At 43.4% G+C, this 20,850-nt stretch overlaps 1 protein-coding gene across 2 annotated transcripts in view; it reads right to left on the bottom strand.

The window, feature by feature from the left end:
* Positions 1-20,301, bottom strand: part of HSD11B1 (hydroxysteroid 11-beta dehydrogenase 1) — a 48,449-nt gene extending 28,148 nt beyond the window's left edge. The window contains exons 1-5 of one of the 2 annotated variants that reach the window (XM_082400544.1): positions 20,213-20,301; positions 4,258-4,371; positions 3,384-3,514; positions 2,541-2,652; positions 2,219-2,410 (exon numbers count right to left, since the gene is read on the bottom strand). In XM_082400544.1, coding sequence (XP_082256670.1) covers positions 2,219-2,410; positions 2,541-2,652; positions 3,384-3,514; positions 4,258-4,345 — 523 coding nt within the window. In that variant the 5' untranslated portion in view covers positions 4,346-4,371; positions 20,213-20,301. Of the gene's footprint in view, positions 1-2,218; positions 2,411-2,540; positions 2,653-3,383; positions 3,515-4,257; positions 4,372-19,117; positions 19,186-20,212 lie in introns of those variants that run through there. The other variant, XM_082400543.1, reaches the window with a different exon arrangement.
* Positions 20,302-20,850: the final 549 nt, after the last annotated feature.

Below are 20,850 nucleotides of genomic sequence, written 5' to 3'. Positions count from 1 at the left end.
GTTTTTGTGATAGTAGCTCAAAATATATCCAAACTAGCATGTGGAGGAAGGAGGGGAGACTAACTGATGTAACATATACATAGAAAGTTGAGCAGTAGGTGCCAGAAACAGTGTTGAGTGGTGGATGGATGTGGACCGTAAGGAAATTCCCAGAGGCAGCCATACTGTCTTTGATGATGCTAAAGAAATAGCTGAGGCTTTAAAGAACGTATTAAAAGTATGGGATTTCCATGTAACACAATACCTAGAAATGCACTGGGGATAAAAACAATTGCTGATTACTGCAATTCAATAAACCACTTAATGCGGTCCCTGGAAAGAATTATTAAAAAGCCATCCCAATACTCTTTGGCTGACCTTAGGATCAATCTGTGGTTTAGCGTCCCATGTTTGTGGAATTCAGATTTTACGGAGGAAGGATTAAGGAACATATCTGCTGACTGTCTGAAAGAACATAGCTTATGTAAATCAACTATGCTTCAATTTAAAAAAGAATAGAGCCTAGAGCAGAGAAATTCTTCAGTTAGGGAGAGAAAGCAAAGTGTTTGTACTTTGCCAATTCACAGACATGCTTCAAAACAAAAAGGCTGAACTTTTGGCTATACAAACAACAGACAGGAAGGTTAGTAGTCCAGCTAGATTTCTACCTCCCAGAGTCCATAGAAATTATGAGGTGACATTTGGTAGGTGGAGAAGATGTGTGGAAACAGGTTATCAGAATTTCATCACACCCTTGGATTTCTATAGTAACTCTGTTCCTTCTGAGGACATTTAGGCTGTAATGTTGTAAGGCTGTAAAACCCCCTTTGCCTAGAGTGGATATATTACTTATTCAACTGAGATCATTAAAGCCACCTACACCATGACTGATGTGAGGGTTTTGGCCAATGCCCTAGGATGGTTTGGGGATGTGCCCAGCACCCTCTCACTCAGTATGCATCCAGAAGCTCTCCCTTCCTTTCAGCCCAGAGAGAGGCTGTGTCTGGGGAGGCGTGGGGGAGTCTGTGTTGTCCAGGAAGCACAGGGATGCATATCAATCACCCTGTTTGGCGGGTAGAACAGACACACTGCCCTTTTATCCGATCGCTGATCACTATGCAGGCCTTTCCCGTCCTGGAAGTAGAACTCTTTACAACATAGATGGTGTTCTGAGTTACAGTAATAACCAATGTTTGTGAAGTACTTAAGAAATTACAAAGTCTTCTAGGTTATTTGCTTTTACATTGCTAGGAAACACATGTAGATGGCTAATTTTGATCCCGGTGTTTGCATCTTCCATGCACATCCTTCTAACTGACTAATCGACAAATACGTGTGGAACTTCTCTACTGGCCCCATAATGAAATGGGCCTAGGAATCCCCCAAGCTGGAAACTCTCTGGCTTTTCACTGGTGATAACTTCGAATGCTGTCACCATCCAAAGCATAGGGGACTTCTCTTGATCACTCAGAGTTCTCTTTATGAATATTTCTCTGTACACACTCTCTTCCTACCCTGTTGGTGGATTAAAATGGACTTTTGATGTAGCAAGTTCAGATTTTGGAGAACACCCCAATATAGGCAGGTCTGTTATAATATGGTGTGTTTGTTTTTGTTGTTCATTTCATTTTGCCTTGGCTCAACCCACTTATCAGACAACTGTATGTTGTTAAAACATTGCACCTCTCAGTTCTACCTTTGTATCAACTAACGTTACCAAGCTACAGCTCTTTGTCATGGAAGAAGCAAAATCTTGTTTATCTGTGATGACCAGGTCTCTCCCTGAAACTCAGGACAGGCTGTCCCTCCAGCAGCCTCTCGATGACCCTTTGGACTCCCATTTGTTGATCACAAACAACCAGGCGAGTTCAGGGAAGCACTCTGAACTGCTGCTCTTCCTCCGCTACTTCCAGGAATCTTGTAGTAGATCCACCCTGAACAAGCCCTCATTTTTATGGTCTCACTTGTTCCTAACACTGTGTCTTTTACTCAGCATGCATGCTTCTCGGTGAGTTTCCATACCCAAGGCTCTTATTCGTACATCTGCCTGTCCACGCCTATGGGCAAGCTGTTAATCAGCTTTTCTTTAATATCACTGTGAGCATTTCAACTTCCAGTTTCTATTGTGTTACTTCTCAGGATGGAAACTGATAAAATGCATGTTCACTGCAGAGCCCCCAACACCATCCCCAGCACTTCTGCCACTCCCGCCTTCCACACTGGCCCCTGCCCCACTCACCAGCTATTGAGGAGACAACCACAATGCTCCCATTGCTCTGCTTCAGCATGGGCATGGCGGCCCCGCTCAGGACCACATAACTCAGGAAGTTGACCTCCATGTTTTTGCGCACTTGGTCAATGTCATCAATAAATACAGTCATAGGATTGTTGGTGTTGGTGATGTGGTTGAGAATGAGCATGTCTAGTCCCCCTGTAAGAGACGGCTGTGTTGAGGGAAGCCATCTGAGGTTGATACCTTCTCCCCCTCCTCCCCGTCTCAAAAGCTCCCTGGTGATCCCTAGGGCAAAGTCCAGAAGAGGAGAGAGGAGAAGCTGTCTCACCCATGAGTTTTCCAGCTTTGGCAACAAATTCCTCTGCGAAGGTCATGTTCTCCATGGTGCCAGCAACGTAGTGCGCCGAGGATGCACCGAGCTCCAGGCAGTGGGATACCACCTGCAGAGGCACAGCGGCCATGGTGTCAATCTTGGCTGCAGACTTTTGGGGGGGCAGTCTCTGACATAATGGGGGTTTAAATGAGAGGTTGCTCACAGCCCTGTTTTGGTAGGGGTGTGTGTGTGTGTGTTGTTAAATGCAACTGACACACTATTAGTCCCCTGTTTGAAGTACTGTCTGGAACAAGATAGGGTATAAATGGATAAATCACTGTGCTGGAGTTTAAGTCTGTGCTCATGAGTTTCTGTAAACAGATGTCTCTGAACACATTATTGGTAGGGATGCTAGTTCCTGTGTGGGTAGCCCTAGGTTTGTGAATATTTATTTGTGTATCCTTGGGTTTGTGAGTCTGAGTATATAAGAGAGCGTGTGTCTGCATGGGTACCAGAGTATGAATTCATGAGTAGGTACTGGAATGTTGGTATCTGAGCACATATATGTATGTCTGTGACTCCATGTGTCAATGTGTGTGAATAGGCATGTCTATCTCGTAGATAGAGATAGAGTCCAAGAACTTTGTGTCTAGATATGTATGCATGAGAATGAATACTTAAATGCCTATTTTTATATCCCTGTGGATGTTTGGGTGTTTGAAACCTCCGTGTGTGTGTGTGTATATGCATCTATGTCTGAGTGTGCCAGTTCTGTGTGTTGGCATGTATATGTGAGCATACATAGGAATACATCTGGGCACGTGAGGGTACCTATGGCTGTGGGCACAGGACCCTCACCTTCTTTAGAGCTTCTTCTGACCTCGCTGTCACTACCACATGGGCTCCCATTCTCGCCAGATGATAGGCCATTTCTCTTCCAATCCCCTTGCTGGCCCCTGTGACAATCACTCTTTTTCCTCGAAGCATCTCTGGGAAACCCCAAAAGAAAATGAGGACCGTAGTTGGAAGCAACATTCCTCCTCCCACTTTAGAGGTGGACAGCCTTATAGCAGTGTCTAAAGGTTATGAGCCCAGATCAACTCATCTCAAATTGCATAAATCAATGAAGGAACAGATCAACTCTTCCGTAAACATTCTCTGAAATGGGAGTTTGCTTTGGTTGCTCAAAACCAAGCCTTCCTGCTGTCCTTTTTTGAAAAGCCCTATGGAAAGAGATTCAGCTAGAACACTGGAGTTCCAGACATTTCTGGATTCATCCAGTTGCTCAATTGAAATAAAATTCAAAGAGTCATCAAAACACATGTGCTCAGAGAAATTCCAGATATTTTCTCTCACTTCTATTTAGTCATCAACTCCAGAATTCTTTCTTGTTTCCCACTTATCCATCTCTCCACAGAGCCCAATTATCTGGCTAAGTTGTGAATTTTGGAATTACCCTCATTTTTTTGGTAAGAGATCTGAAACTGCTTTTGATCAAAGATGCCAAATAAAACATGGACTATTTGGTAATCTTTTAACGCCATGATTACCCCTCCCTACACCCCTATTACCCAGCCTGTGGCTGGAAGACGTAGAAACACAGTCTCACCTCAGGGTCCCCTCTTGTCCAGCAACTTTGGGGATCAAGAACTCCTTTTTATCCTCAGAAACACTCTAGCCATCCCTGGGTTTTTAAATCTATTCCTCCAAAATTAGACACATTGGTACTTACCTGGTCTGAATTCCTCCTTCGCAGAATAGTAGTAGTAGGCCAAGAAGATCCCCAGAATGGGGAGGAGATATTTTTTCATAAAAGCCATCAGACAGGGACCTGTCCCGAGGAGCCCTGTAGGACACACAGAGAGAACCTACAGAGCTTTCTACAACTTCCTAGGCAGGCAGCGGCCTCTGGATTGTGACATCAGGGATGGGGGAGGCTGGTTTAGTCTCAGGCAGTCCTAGCCAATTTCCCTGTCAGAGCAGCGATTGGCTTTGGGTGGGATCCCATTTGTCCCTGGCAGCCGGTGTGGTGGATTTCATAATGGACAATGTTTACTCCATTTCATTGAGCAAGAAGAGACTTCCAGATGGCCAAGCTCATGATTGTACAGGACTGGATTCCTGAGCATCCCTACCCTGAGCTCGTCTTCCTCTTAATGCCATTTACTCCAGGAATCAACGGACTTTCAAAAGTGATATATCAAAGGCAGAGAGAAAGTGTGCACGGGGCTTCTGGGGAAGTGTGAGTAATAGCAAAGAGAGCCAAAGTCAAGCAAGTCTCATTCTCAGCCCCACCTCCTAGTCAGAAGCAATTAAAAACAACAGCACAAAACAGAAAAATAAGCTTAGTTTAAAAAAAAAAAAAGTGCACATTTTGGAGGAAAAAAAAAAGCAAAGAAGCCTTATAAATCCCACACTTAAGTTCAATGAACAATATTACAACATCAAAGGGGAATGCAAGCCAGCCAGAACCCAGATGGCGGGAAACCCCTGACCGGTCAAGACTCTCAGGCAAGTGCAATGGAATGTACACTTATTACTTTAACAGCAAATAAAGAAGAAATAATGAGTGCCAAGAAAAAAAGGCATTAAGCTGTTAAAGTAGGTCTTATAAATGCGACAGAGGACCAAGAATGTGAAGAGGATGGTAGGAAGAGGGGATCTGATGTAGAAGAAAAAAGAATGAGCATCGTTGAAGCAAAGCTAGCCTGAAAAGCCCACATCCAGCCAAAAATTGATCCAGTAACAGTAAAAGGACCAGGGGGGAGAAACCCCTACTAATTTAGAATTTATCACAGAAATATAGAAATAACCACCTTGGTATGTCTGTAGCAAGAATTCATTAAGGATCAATCTTCAAAGAAAGAATTTAAGATATAGTATTGTTAAGTTTTTCAACTTAAAAACAACTAACCAAACCATACACATTATCCTATCACAGAGCAAATCCAGAATTCTGCAAGTTACCAGTGTAGCCAAGAAACTCATTTAAATATAGCAATAAGAATAGGTACCTGTGCTTTGGAGGAGGAATGTGGGTTGAGGGCGGGGGTTGGAGAATTCACACAAGATTAAGAGAAATTGAATTATGACCCTAAGTACAGGATCTGGAAACACTCACTGAATTTTCACTTCAGAGCAAGGGAAAATAAGTTAAGACCCAGAGGAGATGAAATAATTTGTCAACAAAGGCCCACAGCTGTGAAGTTCACTTCCAGAAAACAATGCAGATTTGAGAACAGTTGAGGGCTAGATAGAGCTCAAGGTTCATGGAGGACAAAATAGAAAACATGCTTTTTAAAAATCAAGTGGAAAATTACATTACATAGTGTCAGAACTACAAGATCTATATGCATAGTTTTATAAAGGACTTTATGCCACCAAGATATGTTATACACTAGACTCCATTTTCACCTCTACAGGAAAAGGAATTTAAGTTTTATTTTCTTAATACTATACTATTAATAGCAAAAATATAGGAAACAATGAAAAATGACTTTCAAATCTGATGATGCTAAAATGATAGAAAGATGAACAGATTAGGGAAGTTTATTGCCTGACACACACAAAAAAAGAATTTTAAAGTGCACTACAGAAAATATAAATTTAAAGAAAGCAAAAATAACAATGAGCAGGAGGAACTGTAGGTGACAGAACATAAAACAAACACAACTATTGCTCATTGTTGGCTGAATTAAAAAATGAAGTCCAATGTTGTGCTGCCCCCAAAGACACATTTAAATGCAGACACATAAAAAAACCTGCAAACAGATTAATAGTTAGATGGCCAAAGAGCCATCATGTTGGAAAATAGGGGTATAGAGAGAGCATCCAAGAAAATAATTTTCATGGACTTTGATGAAATAATTAAAAAAAAAAATATACTCTAACTAGCAGTCTGTTTTTTTTTTTTTAATTAATTTATTATTTTTAAGAAATTTTTGGCTGTGTTGGGTCTTTGTTTCTGTGTGAGGGCTTTCTCTAGTTGCGGCAAGCGGGGGGCCACTCTTCATCGCGATGCGCGGGCCTCTCACTATCGCGGCCTCTCTTCTTGCGGAGCACAGGCTCCAGATGCGCAGGCTCAGTAGTTGTGGCTCACGGGCCTAGTCGCTCCGCGGCATGGGGGATCTTCCCAGACCAGGGCTCGAACCCGTGTCCCCTGCATTGGCAGGCAGATTCTCAACCACTGCACCACCAGGGAAGCCCGAAATAATTTTTTTTATATCTTTTTTTTTTTGGCTGCGTGGCATGAGGGATCTTACTTCCCCGACTAGGGATCGAACCCGAATCGGTGCACCCTGCGGTGGAAGTGCGGAGTCTTAAACACTGGACCGCCAGGGAAGTCCCTGATGACATAATTTTTAATCAATAAAATGCATCAATGAGAATGAGGACACTGTGTGATGGTTGATGACATTCAATCTTAGAGGTTCTCAGAAGTTTTGGTCTCAGGATCCCTTTAACAATCTTAAAAATCATCGAGGATCTCAAAGAATTTTTGCATATGTGGTTTTACCTATTGACATGTATGTATTAGAAATTGACTGAGAATTTCTTTTTTAACTCAAGAATACATAAGCATCCATGTATTAAGCTTTGTATTATTACACATCCTGTAGGCTGGGGAAACTCATGAGAGAAGGAGAAGGAAAAAGGACAAATAATGTTTTAGTATGATTATGAAAGCAGTTTTGACTTTTCAAACTCCCAAGAGGGTCTCAGGGACCCAGGGGACCACACCTGGACCACATTATGTAATACACATGGATCCACTGTATGTCTATAGTTACATGTCTGGTTCTCTCATTAGCTTGTCGACTCGGACACGGACTATGTCTTTTTCATCTTTATCTCTCTCCATCTCCCTCTAGCTTTGCTCCAAAATAGGCATTCAGTGAACTTTTGCTGTTTTAGTGTTTCCGAGGCACTGCAGCGATGAGAAAATTGCTGTCTTTCTGGAGCCTGATTTAATCCGGGGAAGTCACTGAGATTTAGCATTCTGGCCAGAGCTGATCAACCCCCGCCCCCTAATCCTCTTCTGGTGGTGCTCAACAAATTGAAAAAAAAAAAAACAAAGAAAAAAAGACAAAGGAAATATGAACACTTCACCTAGCATTTGTTTGGACAAATTTTCACCAATCAAGTAAAGTTTCTTTCACTGCCATAGCAACGAACTGAGCTGTTCATTCCTTCACGCGGCTCCTTCTTTGTAAGGCATTGACCACCTACATTTCCGAGCAGGGTTTCAGTGAAATGCCCTCAACATGACCTGGTCATTTTCAAAAACCCACGTAGCATGGGTCACTCTCAGCTGGACGTGCATGGCTGAGCCCAGCCAGGAATTCTCTCCGACTTGATCAGCCCCACCTAAATAAACAGGGTCAAGAAAAGCGAGACGGTGAGAAGATGTGCGGGGGTTGTTGAATGGGAAAGGGCCTCGGAGGGCCGGGCCAGATCTGGGAGGACTCACAGGAAGTGGCAGACTCGTGGGGGGGAGCAGCCACAGGGGAATTCCTGTGCATTTGGCATAAAATGTAGATCATGCAAGGAGCACCTGTCATTTCTGAGGCAGCAGCATCTGGAGTGCCTTCTGGGACTGTTTGGTAGCTTTGTTAGGAAAGCGGTCTCTTCCTTGTGAAAACTAATCCTGCCAGTGGAACAGCGGGCAGACCTTGGAGTAAAAGGTGGGTGAACCCTCTCTGTTCCGAGGTTCTGCCTTATCTGGGAAAATAGCACCAACAGGTTGAGACAGGAAAGGATCTTAGCATAATGTTAGAACGCATAAAATTCTCCCCTTTCCTCAATCCTCCCACCCTGTTCCCCACCCCAATCCAGTTCCTCTGGTCCGATTTTTTTAAAGAACTCCTCAGTCTGTGCCATGGCTGCCAAAATCTGTTTCTAGCCATGGAAACAGCTGTAAAATGAAATTCATGAAATTCATTCTATGGCAAGACAAGAAAAATTTAAACAAAAAATCTTCTCTGCCCTTCGGCCTCCTTTCTCCTCCCACTGTGCATTGTATATCTGTATTATGCATGGCCCAAACCTTCCACATTGACAGAAATACCTGCTCAACCATAAGAGCGATGTTCTCCTAGCATCAATAAGACAATTCCTTCAATATAACAGTCCTTCGGGGCTTCCCTGGTGGCGCAGTGGTTGAGCATCTGCCTGCCAATGCAGGGGACACAGGTTCGAGCCCTGGTCTGGGAGGATCCCACATGCCGCGGAGCAACTAGGCCCGTGAGCCACAACTACTGAGCCTGCGCGTCTGGAGCCTGTGCTCCGCAACAAGAGAGGCCACGATGATGAGAGGCCCGCGCACTGCGATGAAGAGTGGCCCCCACTTGCCGCAACTAGAGAAAGCCCTCGCACAGAAACGAAGACCCAACATAGCCATAAATAAATAAATAAATAAACCCAAAGTTTAAAAAAAAAAAAAAAGATAACAGTCCTTCATGGTGCTTAGATGTGGATTATGTAAATTGTCAGGAATCCGTCATTATACGTCGATAATACAGCCCTCTGTCTCAAAAAACTTATATAACTGTGGCTTGACTTCTAACGGGCAGAACAATTCTCAGAACTTTCTGAGATGCTCTTCCTGGGTTGTAATCCTCAAATTTGACTCAAATAAAATTTTCCTTTTCTTTCTTAGATCAACGGATTCATTTTTTGTCGACACAACTACCATTTTATGTCATTTTGTCTAATAACATGGATTCCCTGCCTCCCCTACCCCATCCCCTTCTTCTCCCTCCCCTGTATACCTAACAAGAAGGGAAGTTCTATTTGTCAACCCTTCTGTAGGACCCTACTCCTAATGCACAGATTTACTCATTTTTTCCAACTAATGGAAACTCAGATGCAGGAAAATGCACTAGAGACGGGATAACCTGCCCTGTGTCTGCCGTCCTGTCCCTACCAGTCACGTGTAGTCCTTGGCAGCGGGACTGGTGAGGCAGACTACCTGGAATCTGTTTGCCTGGGAGAGCCGAGAGCCTCCTGGGAAAGAGCAAGTACCCTAATGAGGCCCAGAGTTTGGTGCGACCCCTGCCCCCTCAGTGTGGGTAGGGCAGAGACAATTCTAAATATGTACTTGCGTGCAGTTTTTCAAGATGTTCCTCTGGTCTATGGCACATGAACTTGCCCTGGAGCTCCGAGTAGCCATGCACAGTAACTGTAAAGTTACTCCCCAGAAAGTCTGGTGAAACAGGAGCAGCACCAGGGCTCCATGGGAGAGGCCCACACAGCGGGGGGGAGAGGACTGACTCTGGCAAAGCCACCGCACGGCTTCGGCCACCCAGTGCTTTTTCTTGGTTGTTCAGCCCAGCTTTCAGGAAGCACATCAGGTTGGCATAGCAGCCTCCGCCAGGTGGGATTCTTAGGGTGCCAGTGACTACAGCATTAGAGGGAGGCCACTTCCCTTTGGGGCGAAGTAGGGTTGCCACATTCAGCAAATAGAAAGACAGGACACCCAGTTAAATTTGAATTGCAGATAAACAACAAATGCTTTTTGAGGATTTATATAATCTCAACTATTGCATGGGATTATACGAATACTAAAACATTATTCATTGTTTATCTGCAATTCCGATTTAACTGGGTGCCCTGAGTTTTATCTGGCAACCCTGGAATTGGCACAGAACTTTGGGAACGCTGGGAAATTGTACCTGAGGTGTGGACAAAGCATCTTTGACCGTGGCTACTGATAGCAGAGGCAAGAACACCTTGTGTACCTTCCCTGCAATGGAATCCAGCTGCCCGGCCACAGACAGCTCCCAAAGGGCTATAAGTAGCAAAGGAGGAAAAGAGTACGTGCCACGTGTTGGCTGAGTGACTTCATTTATTTAGGTTGTACTACCGATCAGATCCTATGACCTATGAAAAAACAAGTGCCTTCCAAGTCCTAGAAGGCGCTAGACATGGCAATAAACGAAATGTGTAAAGTATTGTCAGTGCTGTGATGGAAGTCTACAGTGGGGAGTAAAGAAGGAAATAGCCCTTTCAAAGTGGGGGATGGGCAAGTAGGGCAGGCTTCAGAGGAGAGGTCAGCCCTGGTCCATATTGGGGCAAGAGCAGGAATACTCCAGGCAAACGAAGAAGGGTAGGAGGGAGCATTGCTAGGGTTCCAGAAGTGTGTGGGAGAGAGAGGAGGGTTGCTTTGTAGAACATTCCGTGCAGAGGAAGCTGTGTGAGAAAATAGAAGGAGGTGTGGAAGAGAATGGAGTGTTTGGGAAACTGCAAACAATTCCACATGGCAGGATCACTGAATTTCAAGGGGTGGGGTTACGTGGGGTGAAATCAGCCAGGAGAAGTAAGCAGGAACCACATCCTTGAGGGCCGTACACATTTACTGCTGGAATCTGTTGTTCTGGCATTTACTGCCAGACGTGAAGCCTCTGCACCCTCATCCCTTCCCAGAACTCTGCCTGTTCACTGGCCTTTTGCATCCCTCACAGCCTTATGCTGAAAATTCTGGATCCCCTGCCCACCTCGGGCTCATCAATCCAGCCCCCCTCCCTCCATCAACACTTCACTCCCCCAGTGCCATGCTGGGCCTGGCCTCGTCCTCTGGCAGCTTGCAGCTCTGGAGCTTTGCTGAGCCATGTTCCTGGGCTCCCCAACCCATACGCAGGTAGATTTTCCTACCACGTCTTCCGCTTTTTGGTTCTGTCTACTTATCTGATGTCTCAGGAGCCCTATCTGCTCTTGCCTCTCTCCCCTGCTCCCAAGCACCTTCTTCCCTTGGATTCTGTCTGTATATAGTCTCTGCGCTTTCTTCCTACTCCTCAGACTCCTTCCTCTTGCTGTTCTTTAGATTCTGTCCTCCCTCTTTCCTCCTTTCTATCTTCTCTGGGCGATTTCCCTCATTCTCATGGTTCCAGTTGCTATCTTTAAGTTGATGAGTATTAAAAAATCTCTATCTCCTGTGCCGCATTGTATCCTAAATTTCAGGCGGCATAACCAGCTGTTTACTCCACCTCTCCCTCTTAATGCCTCCTAAACACCTCAAACTCAACATGCTGAAACTGCCCTGATTATTTTTTTTAACAGCTTTTGTGAAGCACCGTTTTTATACCAGAAAAGTATCTCGTGGTAAGTGTACAGTTCAATGGTTTTTAATAAATTTGTGGAGTTGGGAAACCATCACCACCATCCAATTTTACATTTCCGTCACCCCTCAAAGATTCATCTTACCCATTTACAATTACTCCCTGTCCCCATCCCCAGGCTTGGGCAACCAATAATCTAGTTTCTGTCTCTCATTTTAGTGGCATCACATAATATGTGATCTTCTGAGCCTGATTTCTTTGACTTATCATGTTATTGAGGTTCATCCATATTGTAGCAAGTATCAGTAATTTGTTCCTTTTTATTGCCAAATCATAGTCTGTTGTATGGATATACTACATTTTGTTTATCAATTCACTAATTCACAGACATTTAGAATTTCCCACTTTTTGGCTATTACAAATAGTGCTTCTATGGACATTGGTGTGAAAGTCTTTGTGTGGCATTGCTGGGTTGTGAGGTAAATTTATATTTAACTTTTAAAGAAACTGCTAAACTGTTCTCCAATGACTTTGTGATTTATTTCAATCAAGGGCTTTACCATCCATCCAGTTAAAGCTCCAGAACCTTGGAAGTCCTTCTTTACTCCTCCATCTCCCCACCTTCCATTACTTACTAAGCCCAGGCAATTCTACCTCCTAGATATCTCTAGAGCCATGCCCCAATCCTCACCCTCGCTATGACTATCCTCACTCAGGCCACTGCTGTTTTCTGCTTTAGTAGCCTCATCACTCTTCTCTCTGCCTATCCCACCTTCTCCAATCCATTTATTTATTTATTTATTTATTTTTTAAAAATTACACTATACTAGGTGTGCTTTATTTATTTCATTGATTTATTTTTAAAAAAAAGATTGGGCTTCCCTGGTGGCGCAGTGGTTGAGAATCTGCCTGCCAATGCAGGGGACACGGGTTCGAGCCCTGGTCTGGGAAGATCCCACATGCCGCGGAGCAACTAAGCCCGTGAGCCACAACTACTGAGCCAGCGCATCTGGAGCCTGTGCTCCGCAAGAAGAGAGGCCGCGATAGTGAGAGGCCCGCGCACCGCGATGAAGAGTGGACCCCACTTGCCACAATTAGAGACAGTCCTCGCACAGAAACGAAGACCTAACACAGCCATAAATAAATAAATAAATAAATAAATAAATAAATAAATAAATAAATGTAAAAACAAAACAAAAAAAACAGTATCATTTTCATCAGCAACTACAAACCAAATACTCTAAAGATTGTCTTAAATTAAAAAAAAAAAAAAGATTGTGAAACATTTGATATGCACAAAACAATAGATGAAGCCATGAACAATTTAGGAGGCATGAGAATGAAGCAAAAGCCTTACTGGTCTACCAACCATCTTAAGACCTGACTGTTGTCAACAGTTTGGAAGTGCCCTGTGGGCTTCAGTGCACCCAATTCTTCTTCAATGACTCCTTATTGTTCTTAGAAGAAAGTCCAAACACATTATTTAGCTTTAACAAGCTCTTTATAAGCTTTGAAATACTTTCCCAGGAACCTCTCACCACTCTACCCCCATTCCTTCTTATCCTTCAGGTTCTATCCATTGAAGTCACCCTCCCTGCCCTCCCTTGGACATGTAAGGTATCCCCAAACACTGGGTATTTCTCTGATCATAGCTCCCATCGCTTTGTACTCACAGTTGCCCATTTGTCTGTTTTTCCCATTACACACAGGTCTGAGAGGACAGAGGCTTGATCTGTCTCACCAGTGTATCTCCCGTGCTTAGCACGGTGCTTGCACACGATGCAAGTGCTAGAAATCATTTTCTGAGTGCTTAATGGAAACAGACTCTTATACATACAAATAAATATGTCTGCTAGGTATTTGAAGGTCAGGAGAAATCTCTAGGCTAGAGATATTGATTTGGGAGAATGAAATCATATAAGTTAAAGTTAAAAGCAGACAGATGACACCCCCAGGGAGAAGGTGAAGGGCACAGTGGGATATCACAGAAGACGAGAACTGGTGGAGAGGAGCAAAGGAGAAACAGGCAGCAGGAGGACCTGAGGCAACAGGTAACCTGGGGGAGGAAGGGTGGGGGTGGGTGGAGGGTGGTCTCTACGAGAGGCGAGAGGTCACAGCTTCTGAGAGGTCAAGGAGGATGAGAAGTGACCAAAATACATTGGGTCTGGAAATAGGAATCGCTGGAGGCCTGTCAGAGTCGTGAAGGCACTAAAGCCAGGATGCTATGGGTTGAGGAGTGATGTACAGAAGGAAAGAACATGTTTAGTGTGAGTGTGGAGGAGGGGGACATTCGAGGAGCTTGGGAGGCACGCAGATCTGAAGGAGGGTTCTGATTTTTAGGATAGCGGTGAGTTAAGGTTTCATTCAAATGTTTTTGAGCATTTTCTCTGTGCCAGACACTGTGCTGGGCTGAGCAGATTTTCAGCATATGGGAAAGATCCAACAGCGTCCATAGACGGAATCGCTGGAGAGGCAAGATTTACAGGGTCCGACGATCTGGCACGTGGCTCCAGAAAAGGAGACTCAAGGAAGGAAGGTGAGGGTGGCTATTGAACTCCTGCGGTCTGCTTCTAAATTCCGTGAGCTTTTTAGCCTAGCGTGTTTCCTTCCTTCGATTTTTGAGAGGCAGATGGCTAAGGCTTCCCCATCTGTCCATCTCTGTTGGAGGAGGGAGAGGAAGCAGGTGGGGAGTTGAACTCCTTAAGGTCTCCTTTTCCTTGGATTTGGCCACAGTATGTAACTAATATTCTCATATCTGCCTCATCCCGCGCCGTTCCTGATCTTTGTGCATTCACACCTGTAAGGCAGGAAAGTCTTTCCCAGGGTGGTTGAATTTTTCCTTTTCTGTCTGATGGGAGGTTCACGAAGTTTGAGCGCTTGGAAACCACCTGGGAAAATGGCCTTATAAGAACGGAGGGAGAATTTCTAGGTTTAGGATGCTACGAGTTTTAACAGGTTTCTGCCAGAAGAGGGAGCCCCAGGGCTGAGAGAGAAAGCACAGACTGCTGGGGTTTAAAATCATGGGGATGGGGTCTTTGTTTCTGGTATTGTTTTCAGCAGTCCACAGGGGTTTATGGGTTAAGATAAAAGAAGATGAAAGAGGGAAGGAGGGAGGAAGACAGACTCGCAATACACCGACATATACACAGAAAGTTACACACACACAAATCACATAAACCCCCCCTCCCTCACTCCTCCCTACACACACTCACAATTTCTGCTTTAGTCCAGTGATTCCTAAAACTTGCTGTGCAATTGAATCATCTGGGGGAACTAAGGGCAGATCCCCAAGCCCCACCAAGGCCTGTTGAATCGGAACCATCAAGGGTGGGACCCAGCAATCTGTATTTTTGCAAAGCTCCCCAGGTGATTCTGAAGTAACCTTTAGGTAGACAGACTGGGGAACTCTTCTGGGTAATTAGGTAAATACTTTAAATATAGCTTGTTTGAGACTGAATTTAATGGCTCCAGCCATCAACATGTTGAGTGGTAGGTAGAATGTAATCCATGAATGCTGTTATAACTGAGCCATTTCCTCTCTTTCTTTTCTTTCTTTCTTCTTCCCTCCCTTTCTTTCTTTCTTTCTTTCTTTCTTTCTTTCTTTCTTTCTTTCTTTCTTTCTTTCTTTCTTTCTTTTCTTTCTTTCTTTCTTTCTTTCTTTCTTTCTTTCTTTCTTTCTTTCCTTCTTTCTTTCTTCTTCCCTCCCTCCCTCCCTTTCTTTCTTTCTTTCTTTCTTTTTTCCTTCTTTCTTTCTTTCTTTCTTTCTTTCTTTTTCTTTCTTTCTTTCCTTCTTTTTGTATTTATTAATATAACACATGAGAGGCTTTACAAAGTCACATGATATCAAAAGGCTTATGATGATAACAGCAATCCTTGCTTCTCCCTTCCCCACGCCCTAGTCCCATTCAGAGGCAACCACGTTTTAAAATCTTATTTCTTTCCTCTGGGAATTAACTGCATATTTAAAAACATTTACTGCTATTTCTTGATTTTGCAGTTTTAGAGATTATTTATTGATTTTCCACTAAGGAATATTAGGACTTTTCCTTTTTTTTTTTTAACAACACACACAGATACTCATTCCCTTCCTTCTAGATTCCTAACACTATTAAATCACAATTTTCATTAAATCAATAGTCAGTGTTCATATTATTATGACTGTTTTTTTGCAGCTCAGCAATATAATGTACTATGATTGCCTTTCTTTTCTTCTATTCCCCACCCCCGACCCGGGAGTCAATAATCACCTCATTTTTATTTGTTTGCTTACTCAGTTCTCATGTTCTCCAAATCCTCCGGTAAGAGCAATACAACTCAAATAAATTGGTCAAATTAATTGGATAAGCTATCTATTTTTTCCCTTGGAGACATCCATCTTGGAGCGCCGGTCTTCCTGTTCCAATCTGGACTAGGAGCTTGATAGGCTGGTAGATGGGACCTCCCTTTGCCATCCACCTGACAACCCTGACTTTTTCTTGGTTTATTTCTTCATGATGGTAGGGAACTTTTTTTGAGACCTTGGATGCAGGAGTGCTATTTTACATTGAACATCTTTACATGGGCTTTAGTCCATCAGACCCTGGCCACATACAGCCCTGTGTGTCAGCCCTGCCTGGTTGTCCTTACTTTACCCTCTCCCTGATTCATTGTTTGGCTGGGTAAGGGTTTCAAGATTGGAGATTATCTTCTCCTGGAATTGGAAGACATTTCTGTATTGCCTTTCGGTTTCTAGCTTCCAGTATTGATACTGAGAAGTTCAATTTCTGTCTGGACTCCTGATCCTTGGTTTGTGAACTGTTTTTCTTCTCTCTAGAACTTTTGGGATCTTTTTTCCCCTGGTGTTCTAACGTTCCTAATTATGTGCTTTGGGGAGAGGTTTTTTTTTTTTTTGTTGTTGTTGTTCATTGTGTTGGGCACCCACTGGATCCTTTCAAAATGGAAATTCAAATTTTCATTATGGGAAATTTTGGAGAAATTATCTTTTTGGTTAATGTCTTCCCCCTCCATTTTCTCTGTGCTCTCTTTTTTGGAATTCTTATTAGAAGATGTCAGAGTTCCTGGATGGATCCTGTAAGTTTCTTATTGTTTTTGTCCTATTTTTCATCTCTTAACCTATCTGTCCTACTTTCTGGGAGATTCTGTCAATTTTATCTTCCAGTACTTCTTTTAATTTTTAAATTTCTAGTTGTATTTCTATTTTAAAAAGCTCCTTTCTGTTCTCCACTATTTTTAAAAACACTGACTTCCTGATCTTCATTGATGTATACACTATCTTCGTTTATCTCTGGGGGGATATTGATGTTGCCAGGGCTGTTGTTAATGATTTCTTCTGCTCCCTGGATTACCTATGTTGGGGTCTCCATCGGCAATGTCAGAGGCTTTCATTTTATGCTTGGTGATCTTTGGAGTCAATTCCTTGGCTGTTGGAAGTTTTGTGTGTGAGGGCAGGGCTTGTTAACTATGGGAATGCACTGCAGGATAACCCAGATGGAAGTTGGCAGTATCATTGGGGGACCCCCAAATATCAGTGTCTGTAATCATTTTTTCTTTAGTTGTATACTCTCTACAAGGAGGAATGCTTCATTCTTCTGCCTGGGGTGGTCTGGAATAAGGAGAATGCAGAGGGCTGTGCGTGTTCTGGAATCTGAGTCAGGATAGGGGCTGGGGAATCTCATCTTTCAGGATGGCGTCTTCCTCTAATTCTCTGTTTCTAGCTCCCTGCCTAAGGCCACCCTTTGCTGTGCCTGATGTCCCCTGAGCCTGGCATCTCTTTGGACGATTTCTCCAGAAAATAAACTTTCCTTCTTCTTGGAGGGAAAGAAAGGGGATTTGGAGCATCTCTTCCTATTTTTGCGCCCACCTCTCCCTCTGAGTTGAGGTTTCTGGCGGCCTGATCCCTGGGAGTCTCCTGGGCTTTGTGGCTTCTTGTTGGCCTCTGTGGGCTGTAGGGCTTCAGCAGACTCCAGTTTGCTAAGTCACTTATCCCGCGTCCATCTACTTTCCATCTTCTGAAAGGGTATTGACATTTCTCATCTGTTGTTGCCTCCATTCTGCTTCTCTGTCCTTGTGATTTATAGCATGCACATTCTTCTACTGTGATCAGTGCATTTTGTAAGGGAGCAGAAATGAATGTTTGTTCAACTGGCATGCATAACCCTAGAGAGCACTTTTGAGCAGCCTGTCAGGTTTGAAAGGAGAAGAAGCCTATAGTAGTGCCATCTTCTATTCCTCCCAAGATACCCAAAAGTCAAGAGTGTGGGAGTGAGACTTTTTATTAAATCATTTAAATGAAAGAAAAGGAGGGGAAATCTTTTATTTGTTCATTCATCCATTTCCCCCAAATGTTTATTGAGCACTAATAAATGTCCGAAACTGTGCTTGGTGCCAGGAATATATTGTAAAAGCTGATCAATATCTGATGTTTTCCTTCAAGGAGATTCTAGTTAACTATAAGGAGGGTAGGCAAGTAAATCAAAGCTCACAATAGTGTAATAATAATGTGCATAGGCTGCTAACGGAGTACAGAGTAGGGCAGCCAAGTCATCCCAGGGCAGTGGGAAAGCCTTCAGGGAGGAGGTGACCCTGGGGCTAAGTTTTGAAGAATAAGTACAAGTTATGGAGATGAAGAAATTGGGGGAAGGCCATATCAAGCAGAGGGAGCTATATGTGTTTAGGTAAGGAGTCTAGAAATAGCTTGATACGTCAGAGTGACCTCAACTAGTTTGAAGTGGCTGGAGCAGGGGTCCATGTTGGGGAATGGCCTGAGTAAGAATGTAACAGCCACTGAACTATAAATATTCACGTTAGTCCCCAGCATGATGCTGGGCCTACTAATGAAAGATGCAGAAATAATAATATCTTATTCTCTCTGTGAATTTGAGCAAATTAAAAAAAAATATTACTTGTAAAAGGAGGATACTATGCGATTATATAAAGAGATAAGATAAGTAAAATGCTGGATCAATGGTAGGGATGTAAAATATTCTGGCTCTTTCATGACAAATCTGTCTTGAATCCTTCTACTCTCTCCAGTTTCCTAACAGTTACAAAACAGATCTAGAAAAGCTTAACTATTAGGAAAATCTTTTCCCACTTTCCATTTCTGCCAAGTAAGGATTAGTTGAGCATCTTTAACTGAATATTTTATTTTATTTAATCAGGAGTTGCCATGTTTATGTGTTCTTGGGTATCTGGGGCACTTTTGTATAAAGTTTCTTGCAAGGCCCCTGGGTGGGACCGAGATAATTGAGTTCCAGTCTCCCTTCCTCCACTGACATATATGTGACCTTGGGCAAGACCCTGCCCCTGTCTTGGCTTCAATTCCCTCACCTGGCAAACAAGAGTAATTAGATTACCTTTAAGATTTGTTCCAGCTCAGAAATTGGATGCATGGAGCTTTTTAGCTGTACTGAAATTAGTATCAAGAAAGAGCTAGGATTTTTGGATTTTATTTTCATATCATACATAAGAGGGAAAGGCAATTCCTTTCAAATTTTGGCAAGCAAGCAGAAGTGAGATTCTTCCATCTCTCCTTACCTCTCCCGCCTTCCTTTCAGCTTCCGCCTGTGATGCACTCACAGAAAACCCAAAGGAAAATACTGGCACTAAAGGAAAAATAAACACTTCAAGTGTGTCCCTTTGAATTGGTAAGCTCTGTTGGAAAAGTTGGGAGAGCAGGACTCTTCAAAGCCAAGTGTTGTGAAAACACACCATCATGGTCTATAGGCATTTTCCAAAGTGTGAGTTTAACTATTTTAATTCCCCCAAGTGACTGGATCAGTAAACTGCAACCTTCTGGATGGTACTAGCTATCGATGGCAAGGGAGGGTTTGGGTAAATGGGGGTGTGGAGAGTGGGGAATGCTATTTCTTGCTCCTGTTAGGTTTCCTCTAATGGACCTGAAACCAGGGGCTTTGAAATCTGATTAGACCCTTCTAAGGCTCAGAATGTCAGTATCCCGAGCAGCAGGCTGGATTGGGATTAAGGAATAGATGAACAGCACAGGAAGAATTTTGAATGACAACTTTAGGTCTCCCTTGGTCCTTTGAATAAGACTCCTTGAGATAAAACGTGCCTTCTTCAAAGCTCTAGATCTCAATATTAAAAATATGAAACTAGCTGATGATTGGATGCAAAAGACATATATCTGCACTTTAAGCAATTCCCAAGATACAGCATAGTGTTTGTGCTCTGTCATTACTTTAAAGCCGCTTTATAAAAATGCTTAAGACCTGCAATCTTTGTATGATTTCAAAAGAACATGCAGACCCTTTTAAAACTAATTTTGCAATTTTTTGTTTCAACTTAACTTTCTGTCCCAAAATGATCAGAATGTGCTCAGTGCCGGTAACAGACATCTGGTTCCATCTGTGTTTTATCACATCTTCCCTCCTACAGAATGCAAAGCTCCAAAAAAAAAAAAAAAAAAGAATGCGAAGCTCATCGGGACATTTCTTTTTGTTTCTTGTTTTGACCAGCATTTGACATTGAAATCTCTTTCAGCCCAGCCCTCCAGTTTATTCCAAATAGATGCATTATTTCAATAGCGGTTTTTTGAGGACCTACTATGGACTAGGCCCTGACACAAATGGTGATGCTATTACATATTATTGTGATTTAAAAAAGTCTTACCTTGGGGTTTCAACCAGATTTGCCTTCTTTTTATTGATCTCGTTTTTCCTTTTGCTTCTTTTCTCCCTCTCCCTCCTCCTCTGCCTTCCCTTCTGTTTCATCTCTCTCTTCCTCTGTGGTTTCCCACTCTTTGGGGAGGGGCAGGGTTTCCTGCTCAGAAGTTGGTTGGTTTCTGGGAGGAGTCAGAAGATCTGATTCGGGACTGGAACCAGCTGGTCTGCCACCTGATACAAGAAGGTGAAACCCGGGCCAGGGAAGAAAGCCCTCATGCTAGGACTGAGCTTGCAGTCAGGAGGCACCGGGACATGAGCCCAGTCCTGGGCATCAGGCATCAGGGCTCCCCAAAGAATAGAGGGCCCCTGCAGCGGCCCATGGTGGGAATGCTTGGAAGTGGTCCTGGTTGCCCTGGAGACTTGTCCATTACTATTGCTAGCTCTGAACATGCCAGGGGCACACCAGGCAGAACCCCTGTCCCACCCTTAGCAAGCGCTCACTCTCAGATTCCTGGCTTTGCCTCAAAGGAAATAATTAAAACAAGGACTGGGTTTGGGCAGATTTTCCTTTCCCACCAAGAGAGACCAGCAATCTAATGTACTCTGTGAGGCTGCGTGTCTACATGTTTCTTAGTTATAAACTCC

This window comes from Balaenoptera borealis, assembly GCF_965194805.1.
Source record: "Balaenoptera borealis genome assembly, chromosome: 1".
Classification (NCBI taxonomy): Eukaryota; Metazoa; Chordata; class Mammalia; order Artiodactyla; family Balaenopteridae; genus Balaenoptera; species Balaenoptera borealis.
This window is presented reverse-complemented; position numbering and strand designations above follow the sequence as displayed.